At 49.8% G+C, this 12843-nt stretch overlaps 2 protein-coding genes across 2 annotated transcripts; one reads left to right on the top strand and one right to left on the bottom strand.

Moving 5' to 3' along the window:
- Positions 1–821: 821 nt before the first annotated feature.
- Positions 822–6175, top strand: PEX2_031280 (Amidohydrolase; the record flags this gene model as incomplete). Its single annotated transcript, XM_016740403.1, has 6 exons — positions 822–942; positions 1020–1265; positions 1344–1784; positions 1844–4370; positions 4880–6024; positions 6078–6175. The coding sequence occupies 6 exons, from the start codon at positions 822–824 to the stop codon at positions 6173–6175; spliced, it is 4578 nt and encodes a 1525-aa protein (XP_016592784.1).
- Positions 6176–6571: 396 nt separating this feature from the next.
- Positions 6572–12223, bottom strand: PEX2_031270 (CDR ABC transporter; the record flags this gene model as incomplete). The annotated part of the gene is made up of 10 exons (XM_016740402.1): positions 6572–7046; positions 7159–7432; positions 7937–8126; positions 8210–8589; positions 8693–9263; positions 9329–9686; positions 9770–10365; positions 10419–10909; positions 10976–11087; positions 11126–12223. The coding sequence occupies 10 exons, from the start codon at positions 12221–12223 to the stop codon at positions 6572–6574; spliced, it is 4545 nt and encodes a 1514-aa protein (XP_016592783.1).
- Positions 12224–12843: the final 620 nt, after the last annotated feature.

Here is a 12843-nt window from a genome sequence, read left to right as displayed (position 1 = left end):
AGCATGGTCCCACAGACACTTGAGGGATTTAAGTTGCACAAATAAACACGTCGTCATCTTATAGTAAAGACGTGGACCAAGTCATCGTAGTCGGCACAACTATCGGAACAACTATCGGCACAATTATCGGCATAACTATGGTCCGGCCCGAGTTAGAGTACGTATTCCCAGAAGCGGAAATTCCTGCGAGGTGGATCTTTAAGGCTGTGGCATAGTGGGTTCGGTTGTACCGAGATCCCCTTATAGGTCCTTATAGGATTCCATATCTTCGGCATTCGTGTCGAATTGGACAGGCGGTAGAATTAAAAATTGTGGCTGAGGAGATCTCGGCGTGGCCGATTGATACACGGCGATCATGATTGGACTTTAATTCATGCCTTGTTGTGGAACCGGGCATTCCAACACAGCCCTGGAGATGAAACAAATGAAACAACTGAAGTTATGTAATTTGTGCAGTTCATATATAAGAGCTATTTTGATTACACCTAATAAAAAGGGACCGAGGCTTGACAGTCGGTGAGGTCACCCTTTCTTTTTATAAACCTTGGGAACTCTCCTAACTTCATTCTTTAATCTTCCAAACTTGATATATTTCATCCTATCATTCTAATTGCAGCTCCAAGGTACGTTTTGAAATATTGTACAGTCGTTAACCTGGATTACGACACAAACCAGGTTTAGTGGGACACATTATTCCAACCCCGCCTTTACTATCTCACATCCTTGCATATCCCACTTTGCGATTGATCCACACAAATTCAATACATCCCGTTCGTCCAACTTGATCCAACTCCTCAAGTTAAAGGCGGATATCATACGCCATGGCCTCGACCAAACAGGTCCCAATCCCGGGCCCTAAGGGCGTCCCATTCCTGGGAAACATCTACGACATCGAGCCTGAGGTTCCAGTGAACAGCTTTGAGCGGATGGCCGATAGCTATGGTATGGATATAGACCTGCACAATTGGGAATGTATATTGCGAATCGATGGACTAATTTCTGTGTTTATTACCTTTCAGGCCCAATCTTTAGGTTGACCACCTTTGGCAGACCACGAGTATTCATCAGCTCCCACGAGTTAGTAGACGAAGTCTGCGATGAGGAGCGCTTCGGCAAAATGGTCTCCGCTGGCCTGGCTGAGATCCGCAATGGTGTTCACGACGGTCTCTTCACCGCGAATTATCCCGGCGAAGAGAACTGGGCTATTGCGCATCGCGTTCTTGTTCCTGCTTTCGGTCCGCTGATGATCCGCGGCATGTTTGATGGTGGGTGTCCCTTTCCTCTCGGGGTTGAAAAATGTGCTAGGCAAGGAAGGGACGTGTTTGGCTAACTTTCGCATTCAGAAATGTATGATATTGCTACTCAGCTAGTTATGAAATGGGCTCGGGTTGGCCCTGCAGTTCCTATCCAGGTTACGGATGACTTCACTCGTTTGACGCTGGATACTATTGCTCTTTGCGCTATGGGCACTCGCTTCAACTCGTTCTATCACGACGAGATGCACCCGTTCGTCGAGGCAATGGTTGGCTTGCTAGCTGGGTCTGGAAGTCGGGCTATGAAGCCTGCTTTGTTTAACAGCCTGCCCACTGCGGAAAACAACAAGTACTGGAGTGATATTGAGTATCTGCGGAATCTAGCCCGGGAATTAGTCGATTCGCGAAAGGAGAACCCCGTTGAGAAGAAGGATCTTCTCAATGCGCTTATCCTTGGTCGCGACCCGCAGACTGGCCAGGGTATGACAGATGACTCAATTGTAGACAACATGATCACATTCCTCATCGCTGGTAAGTGGATAAATTCTGCAACGCGCGCATTATCTCCGACCTAACCTGGAACTTTATAGGACACGAGACCACATCCGGCATGTTGTCATTCCTGTTTTACTATCTTCTGAAGAGTCCGAGCGCATACAAGAAGGCTCAAGAGGAAGTCGACCGTGTGATTGGTAAACGCAAGATTACCGTTGATGATATGTCCAAGCTGCCATACATCACTGCTGTAATGCGCGAGACGCTGCGTCTGAAGCCAACAGCTCCAATGATTGCTCTGCACCCCCACCCCACCAAGAACCACGAGGATCCTGTCACACTTGGAGGTGGAAAATATGTTCTTCACAAGGACGAGACCATTGCGCTCATGCTCACCAAAATGCACCGTGACCCGAAGGTCTACGGCCCCGACGCCGATGAGTTCAAGCCAGAGCGGATGCTCGATGAACATTTCGAGAAGCTGCCCAAGAACGCATGGAAGCCATTTGGAAATGGTATGCGAGGTTGTATTGGACGGCCTTTCGCATGGCAGGAGGCCCTCCTTGTTGTTGCAATTTTGTTGCAGAACTTCAACTTCCAGATGGACAACCCCAGCTACGATCTCCGCATTAAACAGACACTTACCATCAAGCCCAAGGACTTCCACATGAGGGCTACCCTGAGAGATGGGCTCGACCCTACGCAACTCAACACTACGCTCAGTGGCTCTGCTGTTGCGCCCACAGAGACTGGCGCTGGTAGCCGGGACCGAAAGCCCAAGGTCGTACCCGCGGATGGCAAGCTGAAGCCAATGCATATATTCTATGGCAGCAATACGGGAACTTGTGAGGCATTCGCCCGCAGGCTGGCTGATGATGCCACCGCATATGGATACGCTGCGCAGACAAGTTCTTTGGATTCGGCCATGCAGAATATTCCTAAAAATGACCCTGTGGTCTTCATCTCAGCTTCTTACGAAGGACAGCCTCCGGATAATGCGGCTCACTTCTTTGAGTGGCTCAGTGGACTGAAGGGAAACGACTTGGAAGGTGTCAACTATGCAGTGTTCGGCTGTGGCCATCATGATTGGTCGACCACCTTCTACCGTATCCCGAAGGCCATCGACCAGCTGGCCAAGGAAAATGGGGCTAACAAGCTCTGCGACATTGGCCTTGCCGATGCAGCAAACTCAGACATGTTCACCGATTTCGATGGATGGGGTGAGACCTCATTCTGGCCGGGTGTGATGGCGAAATTCGGTGGAGCTAGCCCCGAAAATGCTACCAAGTCGAAGTCTTCATTGCAGGTCGAAGTGAGCTCGGGTATGCGCGCATCTACCCTGGGTCTCCAGCTTGAAGAGGGTTTCGTCATTGAGAACCAGCTCCTTACGCCACCCGGAGCCCCAGCGAAACGAGTGGTCAAGTTCAAGCTGCCGTCAGACATGACCTACCAGTGCGGTGATTATCTCGCAGTGCTACCCGTGAACCCAAGCTCAGTGGTTCGTCGCGCAATCCGCCGCTTCGACCTCCCCTGGGATGCCGTTATCAAAGTCCAGAAGCCCGCAGGCTCAACAGCTTCTCCGTCGATCCCCATCGATACGCCTATCTCAGCCTTCGAGCTCCTATCCACCTATATCGAACTATCCCAACCCGCCTCAAAGCGCGATATCAACGTCCTAGCCGACGCTGCCATCTCCGATGCGGAACTCCAAGCTGAACTACGCTACCTCGCCTCCAGCCCCAGCCGCTTCACCGAAGAAATCGTCAAGAAGCGCGTCAGCCCACTGGATCTCCTAACCCGCTATCCTCAAATCAAGCTCCCCATCGGTGATTTCCTCGCAATGCTCCCACCGATGCGCGTGCGACAATACTCCATCTCCTCGTCGCCACTAGTCGACCCATCCGAATGCTCGATCACATTCACCGTCCTCAGCGCTCCGGCACTCGCCAATACCACTCCCGAAGGCAGCGAAAGCATCGAGCAATACCTGGGCGTCGCATCAAACTACCTCTCCGAGCTCCAAGCCGGCGAACGCGCACACATTAGCGTCCGCCCCTCGCACTCAGGCTTCAAGCCACCAGTGGACCTTGAAACACCAATGATCATGGCCTGCGCAGGTAGCGGTCTCGCACCGTTCCGCGGATTCGTCATGGAGCGCGCGGAGAAGATCCGCGGCCGCCGCAGTTCACCTGAATCAGATGAGCTGCATGATAACGAGGCTGTCAAGCCCGCAAAGGCTGTGCTGTATATTGGTTGCCGTACGCAGGGGCAGGATGATATCCACGCTGACGAACTTGCGGAGTGGGCTAAGCTGGGTGCTGTCGATGTTCGCTGGGCGTATAGTCGGCCCGCTGACGGAAGCAAGGGACAGCATGTTCAGGATCTCATGCTTGAGGACCGTGCTGAGCTGGTGAAGCTATTTGATGATGGTGCGAAGATCTATGTTTGCGGTAGTACTGGTGTCGGTGCTGGTATTCGCGATGCCTGCAAGCAGATGTATATCGAGAAGCGCCGTGCGAGACACGCCGAGCTTAAGGAGAAGGGGGAGACTCCGCCTGGTGCTGAGCTTGATGACGATCAGGCTGCAGAGCAGTTCTTCGATAATTTGCGGACAAAGGAGCGGTATGCTACCGATGTTTTTACTTAGTTTAGTGGCTTTTTACCTCTTGAATTTGATTTGGGTTGTATTATCATCATTGACCGTTTAAGCGTACAGTCTGAGGGCCTGTAAGATCCTGGCCAAAATTGATCGCTTTCGAGGATAGAAACGGCCGCCATTGGGCTCTGCACGCACGTACTATCGGTCTACATACGGGATGTGGAGTAGGAACGTAAATAATGCGATAGATTGGCTCTTCGGCCCGAGCTTAGTCGGAGTTCAGACGCCGAAACTTCCCCGATCCTCGAATGAGAAATGATTCATAAAGAAATGTTCTATGGTGTCGGACACTATCCTCCGACGGACGCTAGAATGTCCGATTTCACTTTCCAAATGCCGACGGTTATAAGCAAAAGCATTAATGACATCTACTTACGTATATTCTAGTGAGACCCAAAACACCTATCAGAAGACCTAGCAAACGACACGCAAAAAGAAAAAAAGAAATGGAATTCACTTCAATCATTTGCAGTCATCGTCCCAATCTTTTGATGTATGATGAACTATATAAAACACTCCATGCGAATCCCGAATTAGGATGCGAGGAAGTAACGACTGCAGAGACGATTGCAAATCACCTTCGCAGCCTTAACGGGTACAATGTGAAAACGTCCATCGGCGGACATGGTGTGGTGGGAATCTTTCAGAACGGACCAGGCAAAACCGTCTTGATCCGGGCTGATATGGACGCCCTACCCATCGCAGAGACGACAGGCCTCCCTTACGCCAGTACAAAACGCGCAGTTGATGTCTACGATGGGATCGAAAAGCCCGTGATGCACGCCTGTGGACATGATATGCATTGTACAGCCCTGCTTGCTGCTAGTGAGTTATTTCAGTCCTGCCAACACATGTGGAGCGGAACAGTCGTCGTGCTCTTTCAGCCTGACGAGGAGCACGTGCAAGGAGCAAAGGCAATGGTCCTCGATGGTCTCTATGACCCCAATCGACACGGTGTGCCTATCCCGGATGTTGTCCTGGGTGCTCACATTATGCCTCAACGCGCGGGTATTGTGGAAACAGCCCCTGGCCCATTCAACAGTGCAGTGGATAGTCTGAAGGTTATTGTGCATGGGCGTGGGGGCCATGGAAGTCGGCCACATGAGACGGTGGATCCGGTCGTCGTAGTCAGCTCGATCGTGATGAAACTGCAGACTATCGTCAGCCGGGAATTGGACCCTAGAGATACGGCTGTTGTCACTGTGGGTGCTGTGCAGGCCGGCAGCAAAGAGAATATCATCAATGACCAAGGATTATTGAAAATTAATGTGCGTACGTTTTCGAAAAACGTCCGAGAGCATATCCTCAAGGCTATAGAGAGGATGGTGGCAGCGGAATGTCACGCGTTCCGCTGTCCTAGTCCACCAACTATTGAAAGCATCCTCTCGTGTCCCATGTTATACAACGATGAGACCGTTACCAGCACGGTTTCGAAAAGAATGGCTCTATATTTCGGTTCTGAATTCCAGAAAAGTCCTTTCCCTTCCTTGGGAAGTGAGGACTTTGGTTATCTTGCCGATGCGGTCAATGCTCCTAGTTGCTTTTGGAACTTTGGAGGTATCGATACCCAAATCTGGGATGATATGAAAAAGAAGGGAATCACGAGCCAAATTCCCGGTGAGATGCCTTATTGGACTTGCATATCAAATTGGAAACTAACAGTTGCATAGGCACTCACAGTTCTGGCTTTAGTCCTGCACTTCATCCTACTATGGAAACTGCCGTTGATGCATATGCAGTGGCAGCGTTGGCCTTCCTGGGATTATAACTCACAACATTGGATCCCTAGAATCGCTAGGAAAACCCCCACGTTGTCAAACACAGCGGTCGATTTGGATAATTTCGCATATCTCGTCTTTGGCAAAATTGAATGTCAATGCATGTAAATAGCCCTGTAGGAGCGCGTGTAAGCTTTACGGGCTGCTTATGATTATCACAGCCCCGTCCCCTCGTATAGAGTATATTATCTTGATAGGAGGTGGTGTTAAGGACATCGCGGTTCCCTTCCAGTTGATTAAGTGGGGTATACTCAATTAGTCTGAGGTGCATTGTAAAACATAACTAAAGGCAAAACTTGCGACAAAAATCAAATGTGTACCGGCAAAATTACAACTAGTTCCCAGCGCTACAGCTTCCATTATACCACCCACTCCGGTATGATCAGCTATAGATTGCAATTTTTATTTGCATATCCTCCCCCTCGTTTCTTGTGTTCTCCCTTCGGTTTCTCCAAGCTCCCCCCTCGTTTCCGCACCCGAACCAGCCAATATACACCCAAAGCCCCCGCGGCATTAACCACAATATAAACCAGGACAATGCCAAAATTCCTCCATCGGTCCTCGAATCGAATATTGACCGTGCTGAGATACTCGTTCGTATTGCTCAGTTGACAAAATTCACAGTACTCGGTGTTTTTTACATCGATCAAGTACCCACCTGATGAAGAGATGTAGGAGGCCATGTACGAGCCACACGACTCACCTGCCGGCGGGAGAAACTTGACATATTCATTCGATGCACAGACAATTGCTGTGTTTGCTACACCGGTAGAAAGAAGGCCGGAGGCGAGCCACGTGAACGGGGAGACGTAGTACATGAATGTCCAAAATCCTGGTAGGGAAGCCTTTTTGACGAGAATGCTGTTGGGATTGTGAAAATAATGAGTTAGTGATACTGTATATAATAAAGGGGGAAGGAGATACACGTAAGTCGCGTTAGGGGAGACAGAGCAAAACCTAATATGGTACATACCCGCAAAAAGTTATACAGAGCATATAACAGATGTTCCCGACACTTCCAGCCGAGTCGGCACTGTCAATTCCAGCAACAAGGATGTGCGTAAAGGTACTGGTGAACATCATAAAGGCCCAGATAAACAGGAATGCAAGACCCCCACGCGATGTAGCATCGTGTGTGAGATCAGCGTTCTGGTAAAGTCCGATAGGATAGTACCAGCACAAGTAGGCTACCAAGGCCATACATGTGTTCCAGAAGATCTCGATCGTGAGATTACTCAGCATAAAGACTGGACCATTGAGTAGGTTAGTCGTGTGTGTGTGTGTGTGTGTGTGTGTGTGTGTGTGTGTGTGTGTGTGTGTGTGTGTGTGTGTGTGTGTGTGTGTGTGTGTGTGTGTGTGTGTGTGTGTGTGTGTGTGTGTGTGTGTGTGTGTGTGTGTGTGTGTGTGTGTGTGTGTGTGTGTGTGTGTGTGTGTGTGTGTGTGTGTGTGTGTGTGTGTGTGTGTGTGTGTGTGTGTGTGTGTGTGTGTGTGTGTGTGTGTGTGTGTGTGTGTGTGTGTGTGTGTGTGTGTGTGTGTGTGTGTGTGTGTGTGTGTGTGTGTGTGTGTGTGTGTGTGTGTGTGTGTGTGTGTGTGTGTGTGTGTGTGTGTGTGTGTGTGTGTGTGTGTGTGTGTGTGTGTGTGTGTGTGTGTGTGTGTGTGTGTGTGTGTGTGTGTGTGTGTGTGTGTGTGTGTGTGTGTGTGTGTGTGTGTGTGTTTTGTAAGGACCGATAGTCACTGCATGGAGCTCGTACCTTTCCAATCATATATTTTAGATGCCCTCTCGCGCGCTTCGTAAACCTCCCGCTGGTTGATAAACTGAGGCATGATCTGCTCGCTGAGCTGCCCGAACATACTTAATAGCATCATAACGGCGTACATCTGGTTCTGGAGCCCTTGGATAGTATTTCGCGCATTGTAAAAGCTGAAGCCGATAAATAAAGCCTGGATCAAATGAACTTCAGTTAGCTATGACACATTTATATGGCTTCCAAGACATGCTGTCTTCGGTCTGGTGGGATTCTCACCGAGGCCACCGTGAGAGCAATCTTGGAATAGATATAGGACGGCGTTCGCCAGTATTGCGCTGCAACACGTTTCTGTACGACCCACCACTGATGTAAAATAGGTGCGGCATAAGACTTGCTGTTGGACTGACCGGAAGGCTGCGTTTGCAGGCTACCCCCTGTATTAATCCTTGAAGTTCGGATTTCGTGCAATTTTGCCTTGACAGCCTGATACTCATGCGAGTCTTGCCAAACCCTGGGCCAGTCCAAAGTAGTTTGAGATCCGGGTGCCGCACCGATAACCGTTAACATCCACTCGGCCGGATTGGCGCCAGGAGGACACCCCCTTGCTCCATTGGATTCCAGATACCGTATCAGAGTAGCAGAGTTTTCGCCGATTTCTGGAAAAGGAGGAAATAAATTATTAGCAAATGTATTTGTGGTATCCTAGGTCGGAACAGACCGCGAGAGAAGGGGGGGAGAAAGATTGAGCAGCCGACAAACCTCCGAAGTACACAGTTTTGCCGCCTTTCGCGAGAAGCAGCAAACTGTCAAATTCTTGGAACAGCATAGCAGACGGCTGGTGAATCGTGCACAGAATTGCCTGGCCACTACGTGCAAGTCGTTTTAGCAGCTGGCAAATCGCCCACGAGGTCTGCGAGTCTAGTCCGGAAGTCGGTTCATCCAGAAACAGAAGCAACTCAGGCTTAGCAGCCAGCTCGATTCCAATAGTAAGACGTCTGCGCTGCTCTATGTTTAGTCCTTCACCAGGGATGCCAACAATGGCATCCGCGTACTCTTCCATCTCGAGGAGCCTGATCACTTCGTCCACGTAAGCGAGTTTCTCATCCCGTGACACGCTTGTCGGCTGGCGGAGAAATGCACTAAACTCGAGTGACTCGCGCACACTGCAGGTTGAGAGATGGACATCCTGCTGCTGCACGTAGCCTGTTTTCCTCTGGAAGGAGTCATCAGTGGCCATAGCGGCGACTAGCATGGTGCCGGTGACGACACCGGTCGTGGTGCGGTTGGCGAGAACGTTGAGGAGAGTTGTTTTACCGGCTCCTGAGACGCCCTGATATTTGTCTTGTGTTAGACAAATCACTCTGCTGGCATATGCAATGACATATATATACGTACCATCAAAACGGTCAAGGTTCCAGGTTGAACCCATCCATCAACGTGATCAAGGATACGTTGGACCTCTCCTTTATTCTTGATATCGTAACATACGTCCTCCCACTGGAAGATCTGGCCCTCACTGGGATCAATTTGTGTCTCGTCTGTCGCGGCTGACTGGGTCATTGTCGCCATTTCGGTCGCGAGGGCCTCTTCGTCGTCGGCCTCGGCCATTCGGAGTGTGGATTCATTTTTAACAAAATGGCTGCGACGGAAGATGAGAACTTCTCCTTTGCTCTTAGCCATGCTGAGAAGCTCAGTCGCTCCCAGGTAAATAATTGTGAGGACGACCCAGAAGGCTATGAGGATTCCCACATTACTGGTGGAATGTCAGTGTCATTTCTCGATGTTGGAAAAATAGCTCTCACGACGAGTACCACAAGAGTGATGGAAAAAACTTACCGCCATTTGTTGGAATGGTAATATTGGAACTTGTCGTTGATGTATATGTCTCCCTGGATTGTTGTTGAGCCGAGTGTGTTTCCAACCTCCGCACAGGCTCGGTTATTAATGCCTACAGCGCTGTAGTCTGGTCCTGAGGGGATGATTACCGAGCACGCAAAATCGCGTTCGTGGAACTCGTTGATCATCAGAGACTCGAATGCGTAACTGAGCGGGTTAATATAGGCCATCCACCGTGACCATCCAGGCATGTACATGGTTGGCATCGTGAAGCCGGTGTACATGATTAGGCCTAGGACTAGTAAAGCGGCCGGTACCATCGCCTGTGACATGGTACGTGACACGGATGCAATTGTTCGGAACAGGCTGGATGTCACCATTGTGCTGAGGAAAGCAACAAAAAGGAAAAAGAATATTGGCCCAGCTTCTCGCCGAAGGTTTGCCATAAGATACAACGTGAGGTTGAAGCACAACGTGTTGAGCACTTTGTATGGAATGTCAGTCATCATGCTCGCCACAGCCTCAGCAGACGGGTGGTAGAGAGCATAACGATTGTGTTTCTCTATAATTGGCCGCTGCTCGTAGAGCGTCAATATCTGGATAGCGTTAGAGTTGTACAAAACAGCATTCATTCCATTGGCCTTCTTACCTCAAGAACACTAGCAAAGGCGCTCAACAACAGAGCGAAAAATATCAACCCCCCTCGTCCATAGAAACTGTTCGTGTCGTTATGTAGATTGAAGAAGACGCTGCCCAAGACCAGAGCCATGATAGAATTGCCTCCGAGCTGGATATACGTCAAGGAAGGATCCGCAAGCAGGCGCTTCCACCCGCGCCAAAGACACAGGGATGTCTGTTGCATGTACGACAGCGTATATGGGGATTTGATTGTTTGGCCGCTTGCCTGTTGCGCCTTACGCGATGCCGCGAACTCCTCCAGAAATTCGCCCCCAAGGGTAAATTTATTTTCGTACGCCTCAATTTCAAGCATCAGTTCCTGGTGCTGGCGGCTTTTCTTCCATCTTTCCTCGAATTCTGTTGCTGTGCGCGGGGCTTTATCTTCATAGCCTTGACGAATGAGACGTTCCTTCGGGCTTGTCATTGAGGTGAGGAAATCGGGTGTTGTCTGTCGCTTGGGGCCTGGAGATATTCACGTTAGGAACAAGCAAGCACAAAACGTAGGATCAAGATACTGTGGAGTCTCACACTCAAAACCCAACTCTTCAAAATATGCCCGTCCTTCAAATGTGTTTCCGAAGAAGACCTGGCGTCCTTCATACAGGACCGTGACCTTGTCAAAAAGCTTTCCCGTGGTGAGCTGATATGAAGAGCATGAAAGGGGAGTATTCCACATACATCATATGCTTCTTGAGGTGCTTGATAGAGGGAAACCAGAACTGTGGATTGTAAAAGTTCGGTGGCCGTGCGAAGCGTTCGACAGAATTCCACGGCATTGGCGCTATCCAATCCGCGCGTACTGTTATCCCAGCATTGTAACGCAGCATCGCTTAAGACTGCTTCAGCGATACTAACACGTTTCCGTTCACCTCCACTAATTCCCCGGATGAAGTCATTGCCTACCACGGTAGCCGCCGTGTGCGAGATGCCAAACATGGCCATGATGACGTCCCGCATAAGCGTGGAGAATTCCTGGGTCTTCAGCCCGGCAGGCAACTCGCGCGGTGCTCTGGCATGGGCTGCAAAAGACAGCGTGTCCCCGACAGATAGCATAGGGAAATGCACATCGTTCTCACCGGCGAAAATAGCCTCTCCCCGGAAGTAAGTGTGCATCTCTTTGCTGGATACGCCTAGTCGCAGGAAAATAAGTAAGCAGGTGTTTTCGAGATCTCTAGTGAGTGAGTCCGGGATGCTGCCATACATACCTCGATAATTCATCATGACCTTGTCGCCCAAGAACAACCCTTCCATCTGCCCAGCAATCGTCTTAAGAATAGTCGAACACCCTGAGCCTGGAGGCCCAAGCACCAAAAGCATCTCGCCAGCGTTCACCAGCCCCTCGAACCCGTGGAGGATATCGATTCTTCGTTTGCGCCGCTGCTTCATCAGCGAGAGGATGCCGTTGCCCACGCTTTTCTGGTAGTCGGTGGACATGCCGAATCCATATACATCAAGACCACGGAAGGAGACTCCGGACTTCCGTCGCCGTCCTGAGTCAGGATTGTCGCTCTCGTATCGAAGGAGTGCTTCTACCCAAGCGCGAGTGTTGAAGGTGGAGGATTGTGGGTCAAGATTTGAACCGGGGACAGGATGGAAAACATCATTGCAGGGCTTGGTCACTTCCGAGCACACAGTGTGGCGTGAGACACGGCTTGCCAGCCTGCGAATTGTTTGGTCAACATTGTTGCCCTCGTTTTCTCCTTCGTTTTCTTCCAGGCTAGGATTTGAAGCCCAGGGATGCTTGGAGTATTCTATTGGAGCCGTGCTCTCTGTCATGGTGGCGTGTTGCTCTGAAGATATTAGTGCATCTGCGGGAGGCCCTGTGAATGTAGATAATGATCGTGAGTTTTATTCTCATTTCTTGCGGTTCCTCGGCGCACCGAGAGGATTTTGTACTGTGATCAAATGCCCCTATTAATGATATACCTGAGAACTCTTCCATTTTCAAATAAAATAAGATTTCGGTGTTCGGGAATTGCAGGCTCACGTTTTTCGGTGTTCGGTGATGCTAAAAAAGGACTCAAAATGATTCTCCACCATGGCGCCTCCAAGTGTGTTTAGGAGTGAAACCGACAGGCTTAATAGATTTAAACGAAGTATGACATATCGTATAGCCAATAAATTGTACTAACCTCTCTATTTCTCGAGGATTCTTCTCTTCATTTGTGTATTAATGTACTACCACAAGATGTCCGAGTCTCAGAAATTCCTAGAGCCTTTGCCGTTGAACTACAGCCTGGCGAAAAGGAAGCTGCGCATCATAATCTTCTGGCTGATGGTTTTTTTGGACTCCTTTCTCTTGCCCATCGGGCTCTACTACCTGCTGACCAGAATTACGACCTGGTCCCTCACGACTGGTACTCTCTCCTCTCGATTTTATTCCGTTTGATATCTAA

Source organism: Penicillium expansum (assembly GCF_000769745.1).
Source record: "Penicillium expansum strain MD-8 chromosome Unknown contig86, whole genome shotgun sequence".
Classification (NCBI taxonomy): Eukaryota; Fungi; Ascomycota; class Eurotiomycetes; order Eurotiales; family Aspergillaceae; genus Penicillium; species Penicillium expansum.
This window is presented reverse-complemented; position numbering and strand designations above follow the sequence as displayed.